Source organism: Neovison vison, chromosome 12, assembly GCF_020171115.1.
Source record: "Neovison vison isolate M4711 chromosome 12, ASM_NN_V1, whole genome shotgun sequence".
In the NCBI taxonomy this organism is placed as follows: domain Eukaryota; kingdom Metazoa; phylum Chordata; class Mammalia; order Carnivora; family Mustelidae; genus Neogale; species Neogale vison.
In genome coordinates, this window is record NC_058102.1 from 88,221,019 (window position 1) to 88,240,348 (window position 19,330).

Genomic DNA, 19,330 nt, shown 5'->3' on the forward strand with positions numbered 1-19,330 from the left:
GCCCCCTCCCCAAGCCTCTTCCCCCAAGAGGGAGTTCTGGAAGACCATTCCTTGTTCTTGTCTTTGTACACAGAGATTCTCTGTAACGAGAGCTTCACTCTGAGGACTGGGTTGCTTGAGGCTTAGGCATCATGAGAGTCAGGACTGCAGGGAGAGGCTTTCCCCCGGGGTCCCTTTTTCATCCTGCCCCTCTGGGGTGTGACATCGGGCTGAGCTGCTCTGGCTGAAAGCTTGGTTTGGCAGAGGATCTCAGGAACTGGGCAATCTCTCTCGGACTCAGTAGCTCTCCTGGCACCCCCATTTCTATTCTCTCTGCCATGTCCTGTCATCTTCTAGGCCCCACCTCAGGTCCCACCTCCTTTGTGATGTTCCACCTGCCATGAGCGGCCTCCCTCAGAAAGCCAAGAACATTCCCTTCACCTGACTGGTCATCTTTCCTTCTTTTGCCTGGATCTTTCCTGCCTCTGTCTGGTGTCCCCAGGAGACCAGGTTCTTCAAGGGCAAGTTCCGTCCAGCTCTAGTGTGCTTGGTATCTAGATTAGGGCCTTGTTCTGGTGGGACCTAAGCACTTGCCCGTGAGTGAAGGCACCTCCTTGGGGACAGCTCCTGGGCATGGCACACAGTGGAGGGGTCAATCAGTATTTGTGGACTAGATGAAGACACTCTCCAGATATTGGCCCTTCCTTCCTATGTCCGGTCTTTTCAATTGCAACAATGCTTCCTGTGGACCTAGTATGTGTTGGTTGCCGTGAAGGCTATGGAAGTTGATAAGGCATGCTTTCTGCACCAAGGGGCTGTACCAGCCCCAGTGACTCGACTCTGAGAATGCAGGAAACGCAGTTAACAGGAAAGGCTGGAAGGGTTCACTCCACACGGGCTCACCCTGGAAAGATCAGCCAGGCATCCTCGTGGCCTCATGGAGGGAAACATGTAATCTGCTGGGAGGATGGGTCCGTTGACTTCATGGGACACGGGACCCTTGGTGTCTCAGGAATGTATATCTGCCCAAGCCCCCACTTGCCCATGTGGGATAATGACGGCAGTGGACTCACAGGGTAGGAGGGGAATTAGGGGCTGAAGAGCCGTGTCTAGGCCTGTGGGGTGGATAAGGCAGCAAAGGGCAGGTTTCCTGTGACACGGGGTCTCCTCCACATGCTTATTAAAGGAGACAAGTTTCAGCTTTCCTGCTCGGTCTGCCTAGCGGGAGATTCCCACGCTCATAAATGGCATTAATAACTTTCTCCTGCCTTTTATGTTGTTGGGAGGCCTGTCATCCACCCCATAAAAGGCAGGGGCATTGACAGGTCTCTAGCGTGAGACCTGAGCGCTTCCATCCTCTCCGCCTTCCCTGCACTGCCCTGCACGGCGGAGGCATGGCGAGCCGTTCCTACCGTCTCAGCTCCGGCTCCGGGGTCAGGAACTTCAGCTCCTGTTCTGCGGTCGTGTCCAAGCCCTCGGCCCGTAGCTGTGTGGGTGTCCTGGCCTCCCGCGGGGGCAGTCCCGGGGGTCCCAGCTACAGGCGCCTGGGGGGCTTCGGCAGCCGGAGCCTGTGTGCCATGGGGTCCCCGAGGACAGCGGTGAGCTGTGGATGGCCCCTGCGCAGCGGGAGCAGCTTAGGCTACCGGGTGGGGGGCCTCTTCGGGCCCAGCCTGCCCTGCATCACCAGCGTGTCTGTCAACGAAAGCCTCCTCACGCCTCTCAACCTGGAGATCGACCCCAACGCACAGTGCGTGAAGCACGAGGAGAAGGAGCAGATCAAGAATCTTAACAACAAGTTCGCTGCCTTCATCGACAAGGTGGGTCTGTGGGCGGCACCCTGGGGACGTGCCATGGGAAGGGGCAAGGTACTTGGAGCCCAGGGATGAGCTGGGTTCACTCTGCACCCCAGGCCTGCTACCCATCAGCAGGCGGCCTTGAGAGCATGACTGAATCAGGCTCTTGGTTTTCACTGAAGCTGCTTCCCTGCCCCAAAAGGCCAGACAGTGTGTCCATGGCCCCATCTCTTGGATCTCAACCATCAACAGTGGTAGCCGTGGGGGGCATGTCTGCTAGGCTGGGGTCTGACCCCCCTCCTGGAGGAGATGCCGCCACCTCCAGGGTGGACAGGGGAGCCAGGAGGAGGAGGAGCCAGAAGCTCATCTCCTGCTCCTTCCAGTGGGGACAGGGTAGGCAGGCTGTGAGTTCCCACGACTTCTGCCCTGGGTGCCCTTCCCCACCTAATACGGACACAGATTAAAGACAGTGACTTGAGAAACTTCAGGGGGAAGCCCCAGGAGGGGCTGTGGACTTGTGCTTTCCTGATGGTGCACTCTTTGAGCCCACTTTCTGGTTGGATGCCGGGCTCTGGTTTCCTCTGACTCGGTGATGCTCCATCTGAGAGCCTCTCTGCGGGAGGGCAGCCACTGAAGTCCGGGGGAGGAAAGGCTTATCTTCTAGGGCTGAATGGTGTGCCTGTCTACGCCCAGGGACTTCATAAGTGGACACACACAGGGTGATGGTGCGTGGGAGCTTTGCTCTCAGACAAATGTCACCATCAGGAATGGGCATCTCTGTAAGCAAAGGGGCCCTACATCTATTCTTAACACACTGCCAGCTCTCCCCTGCCATCAGCACATCAGGCAGGGTCTTCATTTCATAAGGACACGCACCAAGGGTGTGGGGTGGTGGGGCTTGAAATCCAGCCCATGCTCTCTGCTCACCGGACTGTGTGCCCCGGCAGGAGGTTGCATCTGCCTGGAGCGGCCTCTTTGTCTAATTTGCTCAAAGGCATAGTGAGGGCCCTGAGCATGCACGGACATTTGCACATGGCCTTCTGGGCAGCAGCACCCAGCTGTGCAGTCTCAGTTGTAAGCAGTCCGTTCCAGTCACACTCCTTCCCCAGACTGGCTTTCCCTCCCCTGAGGTGGCCGACAGCCCCCCACATTTTCATAATGAGCTCTGGGTATGCAAAGTGTATCGCCCAGGGTGGTTTAAGCCTGCGGAACGGGCAAGCCAGAGAGTGGGTCTGCATGGGGCGACCCAGGGCAGGTGCCTTTGGTTAATTAGGGTTTGGTTCCTTTTCCCACAATAATAGGCAGTTGAGGGGTGCTTTCTTCCAGGTTTGTGCTCCCAGAAGATTATGGCTTGAGAGGAGATCCCCTAGTGTAGGGCTGGCAAGGGCATGGGGCCTGGTAGGACCCGAATGAAGCCAAGCCTGAGATGCATGCCTGCTGGAGGGGGAGCCCCTGAGACCCACCTTCAGACCCACGCCCAGCACCACCTGAGCCTCTGGTCTGTTAAGGTCATGGAGATCCAGACTCTTGCCTGAAATTACTCAGTTATTAAATGTTGGCAATGAATTCAATTTCTATAAAACGGTTTGCTGGTCAGATAAAACACTTGGGTAGGGCAGAAAGGGCCTGGGGCCTCCCTGTGTGATCTTGCTGATGTACTGCTGCTGCCTCAGTTTACCGTGAAGCTCAGAGAGAAGGAGGCACAGGGACCTGGTTAGTGGCAGATTCAGCCAGTGGGAAGTCTCCTAATTCCCGGTCCCGGGCCCCCGCAGCTGGGCTCTCACACCCCAGGATCAGAGTGAGGGAGAGTATGGTGGATGCATATTTAAATGCCCTAAGAATGCCCACAAACTGAGTAGCTCAAAACAACATGAATTTATTATCTCCTGAGGCCGACATCAAGCTGTTGGCCTTAGGGGAGACCTGTTTTCAGGGACGTGCAGGCTTTTGGGAGAATTGAGTTCCTCATGATCGTAAAACTGAGGTCCCCATTCCCTTGCTGCTTGCTGCCAGAGCTGCTTCTGTTTCTAGAGGTCACTGGCTTTCGTTGGCTCAGGCCCTTTCTCCTTCCACCTCCAAAGCTGGTCACCACAGTGGTAGCTGTCTCAGGTTCTGAATCTCTCATCCACCTCCTCCTTCCGTGACCCTTTCCACTCTCTGGTTCCTTGTCCACTTTAAAAAAGGCCCATTTGGTCCCTTGAGGCCATCTGGATAATTCCAGATCTCCTGATCTTCAACGCCATACCTAAATTCCACATACACGGTCCCTTTGGCCACGTAGCATAACCTATTCCCAGGTTCCATGGATTAGGACGTGACCTTCTTTGATTTTGCGCCCCAGCCCCCATCCTGGACTGGGGTGTTTTTGCAGATCAGATGTTACTTCACTCTGTGCAGAAAACCACCTCACACTCCTCTATGGGGAGATGGGGATGGGGTGAGGGAACACGACTGGGGGAAGAGCTGTGACCTGCGCTTCCAGGCTTTGCCAAATGATTTGGACTATAGGGGAAGGTCACAGGCTGCTGCAGGTCAGGGGCTCTCCCCAAGGGCAGTGAGGGTTCCAGGATCCTGGGCTCCCCCTGAGTCTTTTTCCTCCCCCTGGGTTGCAGGTGCGCTTCCTGGAGCAGCAGAACAAGCTGCTGGAGACCAAGTGGCAGTTCTACCAGGACCGCAAGTGCTGCGAGAGCAACCTGGAGCCCCTGTTCGAGGGCTACATCGAGACGCTGAGGCGGGAGGCCGAGTGCGTGGAGGCCGACAGCGGGAGGCTGGCCTCGGAGCTCAACCACGTGCAGGAGGTGATGGAGGGCTACAAGAAGAAGTGAGTGCAGCCTGGCCGGGGGTACTTATGGGTGTGGAGCAGGTTTTAGCCCCCCCCAACTATCCTGGAGGTGGAGATGGCTGAAGGTCAGGGTCATTTCAGGCGACCACTCAGATGGTTCTGTTTCCTCAGGCAACTCCATCTGGTCTCCGCTCCCGGCCCTTGTGGGCCCTGTCCTGGGGAGATCCAGAGAAAGGAATGATGAAACGGGAGGATAGAGTTCACAGGGCTGGAGGGAAGAACTTGGGAGCAGTCAAGCGCTAGGATGGGAAGAAAGGAAACGTCCCTGGGGAGATAGATGTATCTTAAAGATGATCTGGCCAATGCCATTCAAGGTATCTGATGAGCTCAGATAATTCCTTTATTTACTCTGTACATAAATCACTAGGCTCTTGTTCTGCAAGGCTCTGCAATTCAAAGGTCCATGTGAATCTTTCATTTTAACCTGACTTGTTTGTTTTGGCCATTACCTGGTTAAAATTCACTGGGTCACTGCTAATTTGCCCCTCTTTACCTGGTAGATATGGACAGAGAGAAGGGGGATTCTGACATAATCAGTCCTGGTAGTACTAACTGGAAGTAACTGCAGAGGCAGGCACAACTCTGTTTGCAGGTGGCCACATCTGTCTCCCAGTCTCTGTGAGTGTGAAGGCTGGTAATTACACAGCTCAGAGTTTATAGAAGCCCAAATTACTCTGTTATTAAAAAGTTGTGGAAAGCGTGCCGTGAGAACTCTGGTTCTCCTGCTGGCTGGGCCAGGCCAGGAATGGCCTCATGGGCAGGAGTAAGAGAATGTGCCAGCAGGTGGAGAGGGGCCTGGAAATGTCCCCCAGCAGTCTGGGCACAGTGGGGTGCTTCCAGAATGTCAAGTTCTTGGATGTTGGGGGAGGGGAAGAGAACGTTCTGGGGATGGCTTCAGGGAGCTTTATGTTTTGTACAATTTTGGGGCTGAAAGACCCCACCCCCAGAGCATATGTCTTCCATTCACTCCACAAATAAGTCCAGAGAAACTTCCTGCACACCAGTCAGTTTAACCCAAGATGCAGAGAGATTCAATGACTTGCCTGAGTTTTGCAGCCACTTCAGTCCAAGCTTGGACCAGAAACCAGGGACTTGAGCTCCGTGTCCAGTATCTTCTTGGTGTGTTCCTTGTGACTGAAGAATAGAAGCCCAGAGAGGCCACGCCTCTTCTCGCAAAGCATGCAGCAAGTGAAGGGTAGAACCAAGGAGTTTTGAAATCCTTCAGCTCTCTGGCCAGCCCAAAGCCCTCCTCCTCAAGGGCCTTTCTACCTGTGCTGTGTCTCCTCAGGTATGAAGAGGAGGTGGCTCTCAGGACCACAGCCGAGAATGAGTTTGTGGTGCTGAAGAAGGTGAGTGACTCTTCCCACATGGAGAGGGAATGAAATCTTGGATGCTGGAGGCCAAGTTTGTGTCAGTCTAGTAGTCATGGCCAGGCACTCGAGTTCCCTAACAGATGGAGGCCAATTAGTCGGCAATGTCCCTGTGATAGTGAAATTGATTTACAAGTGACCATGGGAACTGATCAGGACATCTGCAGAGAGCTGGACAGCAGCACCATGAGGTCTCAGGCATGAGAGCCAGCTGCTTAGGTGGCGCCTGACCTGGGTGCCAAGGATGACTTGCTGGGGCATGTACTCAAGGCTCTGTGGCCACCACATGGTCATGCTCCATTGGTCAGTCTGGCTCAGTGGTAGCAGTCTGACATTTTGGGCTGTGATTCTAAGCTACCCACTTCAGGAAGATTTCCAATCCTAGAGGAATCAGAAAAAAGTCTGTAAGGGGTCAGATTTCTCTCCACTCCCTATTCCTAGTTGGTTCCACGGATGTTCCTGTGATGGCAGAAGAGTGGGTCACAACATGGCCTCGGGGCCCCCGATAGAGTGCTGATGTTCAGTGGTACTGAGCGACCCCATGTTCCCTCCTTTTCTGTGTGTGTCCACCAGGACATAGACTGTGCCTACCTGCGCAAGGCTGACCTGGAGGCCAATGTGGAGGCGCTGAGAGAGGAGATGGGTTTCTTGCAGGCCCTCTATGAGGAGGTGAGTTTCTTCCCAACTCCAGAAGAGCAAGTGAGGGAGGAGAGGGTGGAGGGCTTTTTGGGTTGTGGCTTGTCTTGGCCCTTTGGCTATAGAGAGGGTTGTCCTTCCCTAACTCTTTTAGGGCCTAACCACCCTCTCCTTCTGTGACCAGAGGAGATTTCTCTTGCTCAGGCCTCCTTGAAAAATGGAAATGGATGATGTCCTTCCTTTAAAATGATTCAAAAGACTATGTTGCGTTGCCTGTCTACACAGTACAACATGAAGTAGAGATTTGAGAATATAGGTATAGGTATATAGAGCTAATAATATCTTACTAATTCAGGTAGTATGAAAACTTAATTAGAAAACCCATTATCTGGTTGATTACATTTATACAGATAACTAGAGCTGAAAAGGATAGTTGGGATCCCAGGTGGAGTAAACCCTTTGTCTCTATCCCTAGCAATTAGCCTCGGTTGAGCCAGGCTTTAATGGAATTCCACCTTGCTCTTTGCCTTGAGGCCATGGTCCAGATTCCAGCCCTTTTCTCTTAAAATCCCCTCTGAAATTCTCCACTTTACTTCCTGAAGCTTCAGATGGGGACTGTTTTTTACCTCCAGCGATGGGAATTGAAGGGAGATTTGGAGCTGAGGACACTGGTTGCTATCTCCCACAGGAAATCTACCTTCTTCAGTCACAAATCTCGGACACCTCAGTGGTGGTCAAGATGGACAACAGCCGGGAGCTCAACATGGACTCGGTTGTGGCCGAGATCAAGGCTCAGTATGACGATGTTGCCAGCCGCAGCCGGGCCGAGGCTGAGTCCTGGTACCAAACCAAGGTGATCTGGAGGGCCAGGCTGCCCATTGGGCAAGGATCATAGCTGGAACCCAGAGATTCCTGGGACAGGTGCCCATGCACTGAAAGGGGCCACAGCACAAACCCAAGCAGAGCAGGGGTGGGAGGTGGGACCGTGGAAGAACAGAGGGTTCTTCCCAGCATCCTCTCCCACAATGTTGCAACCATTGGCTGTTTCTCAGTATTGGTCCCCCAACCCACAGTGTGAGGAGATGAAAGCCACCGTGAGCCAGCAGGGCGAGAACCTCCGCAGAACCAAGGATGAGCTCAACGAGCTGAACCGCCTGATGCAGAGGCTCACAGCGGAGGTGGAGAATGCCAAGCAGCAGGTCAGGGGGCGCTGAGACCTCACCCGGTGTACCTGCTGCTTCTGATATGCTCTCTGCTTCCCTCCTACCTGGACGGGCTGCTGTTCTTTTTGGAGAGGCTTATAGTTTAACCACCCGCCTCTGAAGTTTGCACAAAACATTGTAGGGGGAGGGTTGGTCTATCTTCTCAGAATTCTGCTCTTATTTCCCTTCTTATCCCTTTACCATTTCTCTCCTTTAAACATAGACAATGTGGTCTAGGGCAGGTTGTGTCCTGCTGTCTCTCCCCCTGCCTCTCTGGATGGACTTGAAGTGCACAGACCCGAACTGATCTAACGCCACTCTGTTCAAAGTGCCATTCACTACCACCATCTGTGCATCTTTGCAACTGAGCATGGTTTTTCTTTCATCTTCATTCCATTCTCCTCCAACCCCAGACTCATTCTCATGCAGCTAATATACATCCCTCTTGCACACATATATTTACATACATAGATACATATGCATCCTTCAAAATAAATTCATATAGATTTCTTAGTGTTTTAAATTTACATTGTGACATTATGCCATTAATCTCATTTGATTCTTCCTGTTGCCAGTTCAAAGTCATTGACATCCATGCATGTTGCTCTAAATGATCTGTTTTATCTTTTCTGTGCATTGAAGGCATTAATATTCATAAACCAGATTTTCCTGTTCATTCCCCTATGGATGTCCACTTTGTTGGCCTCCAAGTCTTTGCTATGCCACCAGTTGTATCATGAACATTTTTTCGGTTTTTATACATGTGTACATGCTTCCATATACATCTCCATGTGAGATGTCTTGAAGGTGTAAAGCAAGAAATGGAATTGTTGAGTTGTAGGATATTCACTGAATTACTTCCCATAAGAACACTCAGAGCTCTGTGCTCACACACAGTCCCACCGTAGGCAGGCGGCAGCTTCGGCTCAAACTCGCTATGATCGGACCCCAATTCTTGTGGATCTAATAGGTGTAAATTAGTAACGAGTTGTTTTTTAAATTTTCATTTCTCTGGTGAACTAGTGATGTCGAACGTCTCCTCCTAGGCTTACTTACTCATTTGCATTTCCCATTCTAAGAACTGCCTATCATCTGCTCATTTTTGTATTGTGATTCCTGTCTTTTTTCTTGACAGTTTGCAGCAGTTCCTTGTCCACTATGTCTAGATGGTAACCCTTTGTCAGTTCTGCCTGATGCAGCTCAGCTCCTCTCAGGCTGTCCCTTGTTTGTTTGCTTTCCTGAAAGGAAATCTTTAACCTGGATGTGACCACACCCTTCAGCTCTTCCCTTAATGGTTTATACCTATGAAGGTTTGAGGTCATAGAGGTATCCTCTTGCATTCTTGTCTTCGACTAGTTTTATAGTTTTACCTCTCACATTTAGGTCTTTAACCTGTCAGAACTTTATTTTTTGTATATGCAAGGAGTAAGATTTAGGTTAATTTGTTTCTATGGGTAGTAAGAGAATGGATCATGTAATCTGTTCCTTACCCACTGGTTTGTGATACTACCTCTGTCCCAACCCTGAGTTTTCACATATCTGTGGCTCTATTGCTGTCCTCTCCCTTCTGTGTCGTGGTTCTTAAACACTGTGTAAGATGTATCACGATTAATTTATTGCTATTTATAGCTGAGGTGATAAAATATATGAATGGTCCTGGAAGTGAAATTAGAGAAGATTGGAAGTTATCCTTGCTTGCATGCTAATATGCTTTTAAAGAATATTTATTTCATTGTGGTAAGAACTCTTCATATGAGATCTACCCTCTTAGTGCGTCTTTAGGTGTACAATATATGATTGTGGACAGTGTGGTATAGCAGATCTCTAGAACTCATTGATCCTGCTTAACTGAGACTTTGTGGCCATTGATTAGTAACTCTGTATTTTCCCTCCTTCCAGTCCTTGGCAGCCACCATCCCACTGCTTGAGTCTATAAATTTGACTTTTAAATTTTAATTTAAATTTTAAAAAATTTTACTATTTTAGATACTTCATAAAGTGGAATCAGGCAGTTTGTCTTTCTGTATCTGCCTTACTAGACTCAGCACAATGTATTCAAGGTTCATCCATGTTGTGGTATAATGCAGAATTTCCTTTTTTTTTTTTTCCAGAATTTCCTTTTTTTAAATAAAAGGCTGAATAGCATTCCACTGTATGTTTATACCACGTTTTCTTTATCTGTTCATCTGTAGATGGACACTTAAGTTGTTCCCATGTCTTGGCTTTGGTGAATTGTGCTGCAATGAACATGGGAATGTTAATATTTCTTCAAGATCCTGATTTTAGTAATTTTGGATAAATACTCAGAAGTGGGATTGCTGGATCATAGGGTAGTTCTATTTCTAATTTGTTGAGGAACCTCCATACTATTTTCCATAGTGGCATCCCCACCATTCCTTTTGCATCCCCACCAACAGTTTGTGAGGGGTTCAGTTTCTCCACATCCTCAATAACACTGACCTTGTATTATGATAATAGCCCACCAAGCAGGTGGGAGATGATTCTCATGGTAGTGTTGATTTGCCGTTCCTTGAGAAGGATGTTGTTGAGCATTTTCTTCTGTACCTGCAAGACATTTATATGTCTTCTTCAGAGAAATGTCTCTTTAAGTTCTTAGCCCATTTTGAAAATCCAATTATTAGGGTTGTTTTTGTTTTTGCTTTTACTATTGAGCTGTGGGAGTTCCTTCTGTTTTAAGTGGGGCAGAAGGGAGGAGCTGCAGTTAGTACGGTGGGTGGTTAGGTGGGGACTTCTTCTAGCATGCTGATCTCAGTGGGTCAGAGAATGGCCTATGAAAACCTGGGCTTGACACTAATTACTCGGGTAGCTTAGGGCAAGTCACAGCTTCTCTGAGTCTCAGTTTCTTCATCTGCATAATGGGAATAACCACGCCTGTTCTGACAAGCTCACAGAGTAACTGTGGGCGGGTAAGGTAGATCTGTGAAAGTACCTAGTAAACTAACAATGGTAAACAGACGTCAGATAGTATCACCACTTATTACCAGCCCTGTTTCATTGCTCCCTAACGGCTCATCGGGGACTTGAATTTTACAATAAAGTGGTACAAAAATGGAGCAAGAAAACCCCAAAGCGCCTTTATTTCCCTGCCTCATTAATTTGCAAGTTGACCATTTTGAATGGGGTTGACTGAGGCCATGGGGGACCCACTAGGATTCCCACAGCCTGCAACCCCTTCTTTCTTTTTTTTTTTTTCCAATTTATTTATTTTCAGAAAAACAGTATTCATTATTTTTTCACCACACCCAGTGCTCCATGCAAGCCATGCCCTCTATAATACCCACCACCTGGTACCCCAACCTCCCACCCCCCCGCCACTTCAAACCCCTCAGACTGTTTTTCAGAGTCCATAGTCTCTCATGGTTCACCTCCCCTTCCAATTTACCCAAATTCCCTACTCCTCTCTAACGCCCCTTGTCCTCCATGCTATTTGTTATGCTCCACAAATAAGTGAACCCCTTCTAAACCCTTCCCTCCTTTCCTCCCTGACAGCGCTGCAAGCTCGAGGGCTCTGTGGTGGAGGCAGAGCAGCAGGGCGAGGCGGCCCTCAGGGATGCCAAGTGCAAGCTGGTAGGGCTGGAGGAGGCCCTGCAGAAGGCCAAGCAGGACATGGCCTGCCTGCTCAAGGAGTACCAGGAAGTGATGAACTCCAAGCTGGGCCTGGACGTGGAGATCGCCACTTACCGCAAGCTGCTGGAGGGCGAGGAGAGCCGGTGAGGATGGGGCTCAGGGTCACTTCTCATCCCCACTGAGGGCTTGAAGACTGCCTTGCTCAACTATAATCCTCCAAGCAGAGAGCATTCAAACACGAAAGACTCAAGTAAGACTCTAGAAATCATGGAGTCCAGCCAATTCTCCATTTTCAGTTGGGGAAACTAAGGTCTAGAGAGGGGAAGGAACTTGTTCAAGGTCACAGCTAGGTAGTGTCTTTGCTTACACTGATCTCCAGCTGGTTAGTGTTCCAGTGATCTTTGCCCTCTTACACTTCCCTCTGGTTGCACATCAAGCTTGTACCAAGACAACTGCTTTATCCCACTGGCTGAAAGGATGTTTCTGCAATCACATCTCAGTGGATTGCAAAAGCTGGAATCATTCCAATGGTTTGTTAAAGGTCATTTGATTTGGGGTACACAGACAAGGAGCCCTGTAGTCCCATGTTAAGGACCAATAAATGGAAATGAGCAGCTCAGTGTCCTTACTTAGCAGGGGGAGACAGGATTGGACATATATCCATCCTCCAGGTGACCAGGGTTAGTGTCCCAGGGAGGCTGTTGGAGGCTTCTCCGAAGAGGAGGTAGAAGAGCTGAGGGGGTGGGAAAGGGACAGGAGACATCAAGCTGTGCTGACAGTTTGAGCCAAGAATCGGGGTACAGAAGTAAATAAGGGAGGAGCAATGTGGATTTACACCCGGGGTAGTGATGGGGCCCCTAGCCTAGAAGTGGTCACATCATTACGGCCTCCTAGTTGGGTCCCATCATTGGGAAGCAGGCTAGAATGGGGAAGTAGAATATAAAGGTTAAGATCACAGGCTGGGAGACAAACCACGTGGGCTCAAATCCCAGCTCTACCCCTTACTATCTCTGAACCCCTATGCTTCAGGCTCCTAATCTATAAAACAGATAATCATAAAACCCATCACTGTAAGCTGTTGGATTAAATGAGTTAATGTGCATAGTAAGCACAAGTAGGAGCAGGTTACAATCAGAATAAGAATCTGTCTCTCCAGGTGGCCATGCAGGGCTGGACCACGGAGAGGTTCCTTATTAACCAGGTTAGTTTTAGAAATCTGACATGTGTGACACCCAAGGCAGCTGGCACGCTGCTGGATTTGTGCCATGCTTGATCAAAGCAGGTCAACTTTTCTGTCCATGTCCTCAGCCCACCAGAGTCTGCCTCCTCCTTTGTACACTTATGCCCTCAACCCACTCATCTACACTCAGTGAAGCACTGGGCATTTGCGCAGTGAAACTTACTTTCATTGTAATCATCATCATCGTTAGTGTATTAATAACCCCACCATATAACGAATGAGGCACTGTCTCCAACACATGAGATTTTAAAAGATGGTTTAGTGTGTGGCATCTTGCCTATTGTGGCCATTGACCTTTTAGTAATCGTCTCTTCTTGGCATTTAACAAGTTTAATTGGACTACACCAGTAATTCTCATTGCAGAAAACAAGAAAATAAAAGCAACCATCATCACTCAACTCGGAGACAGCTGCTGCTAGCAATGTGGTCCCACAGGCAGTATGATGGGTAGAATCTTCTGGAAGGGCACAGTTCCAAGGCTGTGGTAGAGTCAGAGTCATGTGGCTGAAAAATGAGCCCAAAGCATAGATGTCTATAAATACTCCACATCGGGCAGAAGGGCTCAGACTAGAGCTTTACTGGAGGGTCAGGTTTGAGACTGGGGATTAACAAAGAGGACGACATAGAGCAGAAAGTGCAGGTGGCCCTGAGGGAGAAGGGGGCCCACTGCATTGATGTAAGTGTCCCACCATCAACGAGATGTTTCTAATGTTAATAGCAAACACAGTGGATTTACTGGGTACTAGGCTGTATTTGTAGGTGCTTGGCAATATAGAGCTTACCACAATCCTGGAAAGTGGGTATGATCATCTCTGTTTCAGAAATGAGGAGGAGACTGAGGCACAGAAAGCCTGGATGACTTGTCCTAGGTCACCCAGCTAGTAAGTGGCTCAGCCAGATTTGTGCCCAAAAGTCCAGGCTCTTAACCACCATACCCTCCTGCCTCCCTCTGCATTTATCAAGTCAGGTGGATATTTGGGGTAGCATGTAAACTCATTGGGTGAAAATGGATCTATTAGAAGAGAGGCAAGCTTTTTGGTACCTAGAGGTGGCCAGTTAGGTAGTGGTTGTTCCCATCTCTTACTTGGCCATGTTGGACTTTCCAGCCAGGGGACAAGGAGGATAACACTCACTGTAACCCATGTCCCCCTTTCAGTATACCAGCTTCCCATGGGCAAAAACCAAACAAGGCATAAAGTGGCATTTTAGGTCCTGCAACCTAACATTTCCCTGTCCTTTCCGGATCCCTGGGAGCAGGGACATTACTGATGCTCTCTGCAGTGGGTAAGAAGCATGCCCCAGCCCTTCAGCTCTGGCCCCCTTGCTCAGGATGGAGCAGAATAGACCCAATTGAGAAGGAGCAGGGAACTCCCTTTTAAATGTTCACTCTCTCTCTCTCTCTCCCCTGCAGCTTGTGTGAAGGCGTGGGCTCTGTCAATATCTGTAAGTTGGGGGTCTGTCATGGGCATTGTTCTTTTGGGTGTTAATATTGGGTTGCATCGAATGGGTGATTGAACCTCTGTCTATGGGGAACTGGGTGGGGGAGAAGGGGGCTGAGGTCTCTGGGATCTGGACAAAGGGATGGTCGAGACTATTTGGCCCCTATGCAGATCCATCTGGAACATGCGTGAAACCTGAGCTAATGATGGTGACAAGTTCTGCCCCACTAATTGGTTCTGCAAAAATAGCCCAAGTTTTTCAGTTACACACAGAATGTTCCTCAAATGGCACAAGGTTTTGATAAGAAACATGAGATGTTTATTCTGATCATATGGGGCCACTGCAGGCAACTCTTAAGTCTTTACCTTTAATAATCCAATGTGTATGCAGTTCCTGGGTTAGGTGTCCGTTCTTCTCATCTTTGCAGCAACCATATTTCTAGATGATTCCTCCACTGTGACCATCAGTTTTTGCTCAAAGACTCTATAAACACATCTCAACATTAGTCTGGTTTAAGTAGAGTTAGGTGTCCTGTTGGCTAAACACACTCCTTCCAGAAGCAGATTTGCCCAGAGGCAAATCCAGGGTTTGGATTTGCCTAGAGTTGTAAAGATTAATTTTGCTGGTCCCTCTGAATGTAAGGAAAGTAAACCATTGGTTCCAAGAAATTCTGGGTCATGTCATGTTGGGGATGGAAGAGAATTCTGATTTAGTGTCTCCTTCCACAGGTGTGAGCCGTTCCCAGGGCGGCATGGTCTGTGGGGACCTCAGTGCCACTGTCCCTCGTGGTCCCACCAGCAGTGCCCTCCTCTGTTCCCCTTCCGTAGTGGGGACCTGTTCCAGTGTCAGATCGGTGCGGTTTGCGTAACAGGCGTAGGTCTGTTGGGTGCAGGGGTGGGGACAGGAGGGAAAATCTTTGCTCTCTCAGATCCTAGTGTCAGTGTAAGAGTTTCCCCTGGCTGCAAACCCAGACTAACTCTCCAGTTTCCTCTTACTGCGGTTATGACTTACCCTTCAAGGGCAAACCCTGGGGATGGCAGGACTGCCACCTCCATTGAGTGTCTCTTGCCGGTGGTCCAGCTTTTTGATAGAAGCTGCTGAGCCACTTTCTTCCCCAACTAGCTTCAGGTTAGCAGACGTTTACTAAACACTGACCGTGTGCCAGGCCCTCTGGGAAAGGAGCTGGGTCAGGGAATGGGGATGGGTGGGAAACGTCTGCTTTGCCCTCAGATATGGGGTGGGGGGATGTCACCTCAGCACTTGAGGGAGCAGTGGGGGAATGGACCGGGGGTCCAGGAGGCCCCTCACTGATCTGAGAGACTGTGCATTCCCCGAGTGTCCCCAGCTCTTCATATGTCCAGATAGAAAGGTTGACTGAAGCTAATGGTTGAGGTGCTTATAGTGGGTGGTTGGGTTTTGTTTTGTTTTGTTTTGTTTTGTATTTGGATGATTCCCATTATGGCTCCTTTTATCTTTGGGTGTGTATGATTAAATATTGATGACAAAAGTTTTCTCTCAGTAAACAAATGAATGCCTGCCTCCTCTGTGGTTTCCCCAGCCCCCACCCCCCACCCTTCCCCAAGCCCTGACCGTCTCAACACTTCTGCAAGTGTGGTTCCACGGACCACCACCAAATCAGGGTCCCCAGGGGTGGGAGGTGGAGGGGACTTCTTAAATAGGTAGATCCTGGACTCCATCCAGAACTACTGAAGCAGAAGTTCCAGCGATGAGCCCAGGAATCTGAACAAGCTCCTGTGTGATTTAAACAAGCTCCTGTGTGATTCCTAGAGGAACTAAAGCTGAGAACCATTGGCTTATGTGGGCAGGGGGAATAGGAGGGTCAGGTAATTCTTACCGTGGAACTGACTTCCTCTCTGACTCTCACAGGATCAGGTTCATCTCTTTGCATTTCTCTTTTGACTTTGCCAAAAGCTCAGAGCTAGTCTGGGCCCCCCACACTTGGGTGGGATGGAGGCGAAGGTGGAAGAGGGTAAGGGACAGGAACCTGTATCCACAAGCACCTGCTAAGTGTCAGGGACATTGTGTGTGTATTTCATTCTTTGTTCACAGCAGTGACATTATTATCTTCATTTTATAGATAAGGAAGTTCCGGTCCACAGAAGTTAAGTACCTTTACTGAGGTCACACAGCTAATCCAGCATTCCAACTGAGGTTTAGGGAATGCCAAAGTTCACATACTTTCCACTGTCTTACCCCAATTGTTCCTTCAGACTAAACATCCTGGCTCATCAGACTGTCTCTGGAGGAGGGGTTCTAACTGACCCTGCTTGCTAGTCAGACACTTCAGAATAAGACACAGAAGATGACACAAAGGGACCTTCTCGAACTATTGTAGAAACAACTCCCATAGTCTCAGCTCTCTAAGAATCTTGGACAGATCTTCTTATGGGACAGTTAATACAGGCCAATTATGTGTGACCCCAGAAGTAAAACCCAGACTTCTGGTTGGAGGACATTTTCCCTGACGGCCTGGACAGGGCAATTGATTGGGGAACTCTGCCTCTGCCCTATTCCTGGACTGATATTCCCCAAGAAGTCCCACCTGGGGAAATCTGTTTGGAGTCCCCTCTGAGGCAAGGGGTGTCCCCTGCTGAGGTGGAGAGAGGGGTTTCTGATGGGACAAGTTTCTTTCATTTGCTTTATAAGAAGAACTCCACTTCTTCCACTTTATTTACTAATTTTTTTTGGATTAAAAAAAAGATTCAAAAACAACCTAAATGTGTGGAAGCTATTTTGTCATGAGAATAGCGTATTTGATCTCAAGGCATAAGAAAAACTATGAGCAGTTCTTTGGGCAATGCAGTCCTTCTGATGCTTTCAGAATGTGTCTGTGCTGGGGATATTATTCCCCTGTGACCCTGGGAGGACCAAGATCTTTCTTAGTATATTACTCCCCTAGTCTCTGCCTCCTGGCCTTGGAGGATCCCACAGGAGTTGCATGCTGGGCACACCACAGTCTGGATCCCACCGAGTTTGAGTGGAGATAAAACCAAGTCGAAGGGCCACTGAATCTGCTCTGAGGAGGGAAGGGAGACCCACTGCACATCTGCTGCCCTACGGCAGAACCGGGGATGAAATGGGGGAGGGGAGGGTCTGCCTTTCCTTTCTGGTGGTGGTGTTGGAGGGTGTGGAGACACATTTTTGAGTCTCTGGTGTTTTCTTCATTTTTAATGCAAAAGCTCATCTTTGGGGCCCTTAGTCCATTGAACATCCAACTCTTGATTTCAGCTCAGGTTATGATCTCAAGGTCATGAGATCAAGGCCCGCGTTGGCCTCCATGCTGAGCGTGGAGCCTGCTTGGTATTCTTTCTCTCCCTCTGCCCCTCCCTCCCCCCTGCCATTTGCTATTTCTTTCTCTCTCTCAAAAAATCCTCATCTGTGCACTACCTTCACCTCACTCATTCCTTGGCTACCCACCTCCCACCACTCCTGTCCAATAGCACCAAGAGAATAAGAGTGGGCACTTAGGAGAACCTTTTGTTTTTGAACAAAGTGGAAGTGGGCAGGGATTTCCAGGGGGCACAAAGGGCATCTGGTAACAGTCAGAGGAGGGGCAGGCGAGTGGTGTGAGGCATTTGAGAACTCAGCCACTCCCCAGTGCAAGTCCCCCTCACCTAAGAGAGCACAGCCTTGTTCATGGGTCCTGCTCTACCTTTCAATGAACAAAACTCTCAATACAACCTGTTCTTAATAGCCATGTTCCCAGAGACTGTCAGTGGCTTGCATATGCAGACGGGGTAATCCCAGATTGCCATTTCGAGTGTCTTTTTCTATTCCAAAGAGCAATATGCTTTGTGATTTCCTTGCTCATGTGGTTAGTTTACACTTCTCACTGTGCTTGGTTCAGGTGAGTAATGGTACCCATCTGCATTTCCTGGGATCTCAAAGACTGAAGCAGGGATGTTGGAGACACTGGGCGGGTTGAAGGGGTTGGGCTGGGAGTGGGTGTTTATGAGGATGGTCCAGGCGGAGGGTATTTGAGACTCGGTGAATGGGAGCTTGTGGCCTCAGAGAAGAAAGCGAAGATGCCAATGCCTAACCTGATCTGATTTTTTTTTAAAAAAAAGACTATAATACATACTTCCCTCATCCTTTGGAGATCCTTGTATTTTAGGGGAAGTGAATATTTGAATAGGGTAGAATACAAACAGAAGGTCTGATTTTTCTCCGATGGAGGTCTTATTTGGCATATGGAGTTTCGAGGGAAAATGAGCCCAGGAAAGAGCTCTGGAATCACCCACATGGGCCAACTTTATTGTTTGGGTTACTTGCTCTAGAATTTACTTGATCTCTTGATTTCAGACCACTTGACTTCTTAAAATTTTTGTTCTAATTAAACTTTAATCCTCCATTGTCCTTGGATTATATCTTTGCTATGTGTGGAGAGTAGTTCTTGCATTAGGAGAGGGCCCTGGAACCCCAGGATCCTTTGAACTGGAAGAGATTGCACTGCATTCTCCCTGTTGGCAGCAGGGAGGACTGAGGAGGGGAGGTCTCATCCTTATAAGGCATCCTTATGACACCTCTGCTTGGCCCAGTTCGTTGACTGGTCTTTGTACACAAAGCATGGAAACTCATTAAAAACTTGTTTTTATCTCCCAGCTTGTGGCTCTTTGACTTTTCAGTGCATCATGTCCTATTTTGGGGATACCAGATTTGGTGTCTTAGTTGTGTGTGGCCCAGACCCATGGCAACATCTAGGTGTTTCCCCCCCAGACTCACTCCAGCAACCCAGAACCACAGGAGGTAGCAGAGCTGAGGAAGGCTCAGCTCACAGATCCCCAGGTTGATGTAAAAAGTGTGAAGGCCACTTCCTGCCCCATGACTTACTGAGACATGGCAGAGCTCATGCTCAGGTTTTGATTTTTAGCCCCTGACTTTTAACCTTTTCTGTGGACGAATGATGTGTCCTAAATTAAACTTTGGGGGCACCTGGGTGGCTCAGTGGGTTAAGCCACTGCCTTCGGCTCAGGTCGTGATCTCAGGGTCCAGGGATAGAGCCCCACATTGGGCTCTCTGCTCAGCAGGGAGCCTGTTTCCCCCACCCCCAGCCTGCCTCTCTGCCTACTTGTGATCTCTCTCTCTGCCAAATAAAAAATAAAAATAAAAGAAAATAAATAAAAATGTATAAACTTTGTCCTATTGCGATTAAGACCATACCCTTGAGGTGCAGAGAGGTAAGTGAAAGGAGAGAGGTGGGCAGGAAATTTAGAGCAGAC

At 49.2% G+C, this 19,330-nt stretch overlaps 1 protein-coding gene across 1 annotated transcript; it reads left to right on the forward strand.

The window, feature by feature from the left end:
* Positions 1-1,373: 1,373 nt before the first annotated feature.
* LOC122891071 (keratin, type II cuticular Hb5-like) lies at positions 1,374-15,033 on the forward strand. Its single transcript, XM_044226454.1, has 9 exons — positions 1,374-1,796; positions 4,385-4,593; positions 5,903-5,963; positions 6,558-6,653; positions 7,309-7,473; positions 7,694-7,819; positions 11,333-11,553; positions 14,062-14,093; positions 14,819-15,033. Exons 1-9 carry the CDS (start codon positions 1,374-1,376, stop codon positions 14,956-14,958), a joined length of 1,473 nt encoding a protein of 490 aa, XP_044082389.1. The 3' UTR covers positions 14,959-15,033.
* Positions 15,034-19,330: the final 4,297 nt, after the last annotated feature.

Coding starts and splice junctions, on each gene's coding strand:
- LOC122891071 (XM_044226454.1), top strand. CDS start 1,374: ATGGCGAGCCGTTCCTACCGTCTCAGCTCCGGCTCCGGGGTCAGGAAC. Junction 4,594..5,902: donor ATGGAGGGCTACAAGAAGAA/GTGAGTGCAGCC, acceptor GTGTCTCCTCAG/GTATGAAGAGGAGGTGGCTC. Junction 11,554..14,061: donor CTGGAGGGCGAGGAGAGCCG/GTGAGGATGGGG, acceptor TCTCCCCTGCAG/CTTGTGTGAAGGCGTGGGCT.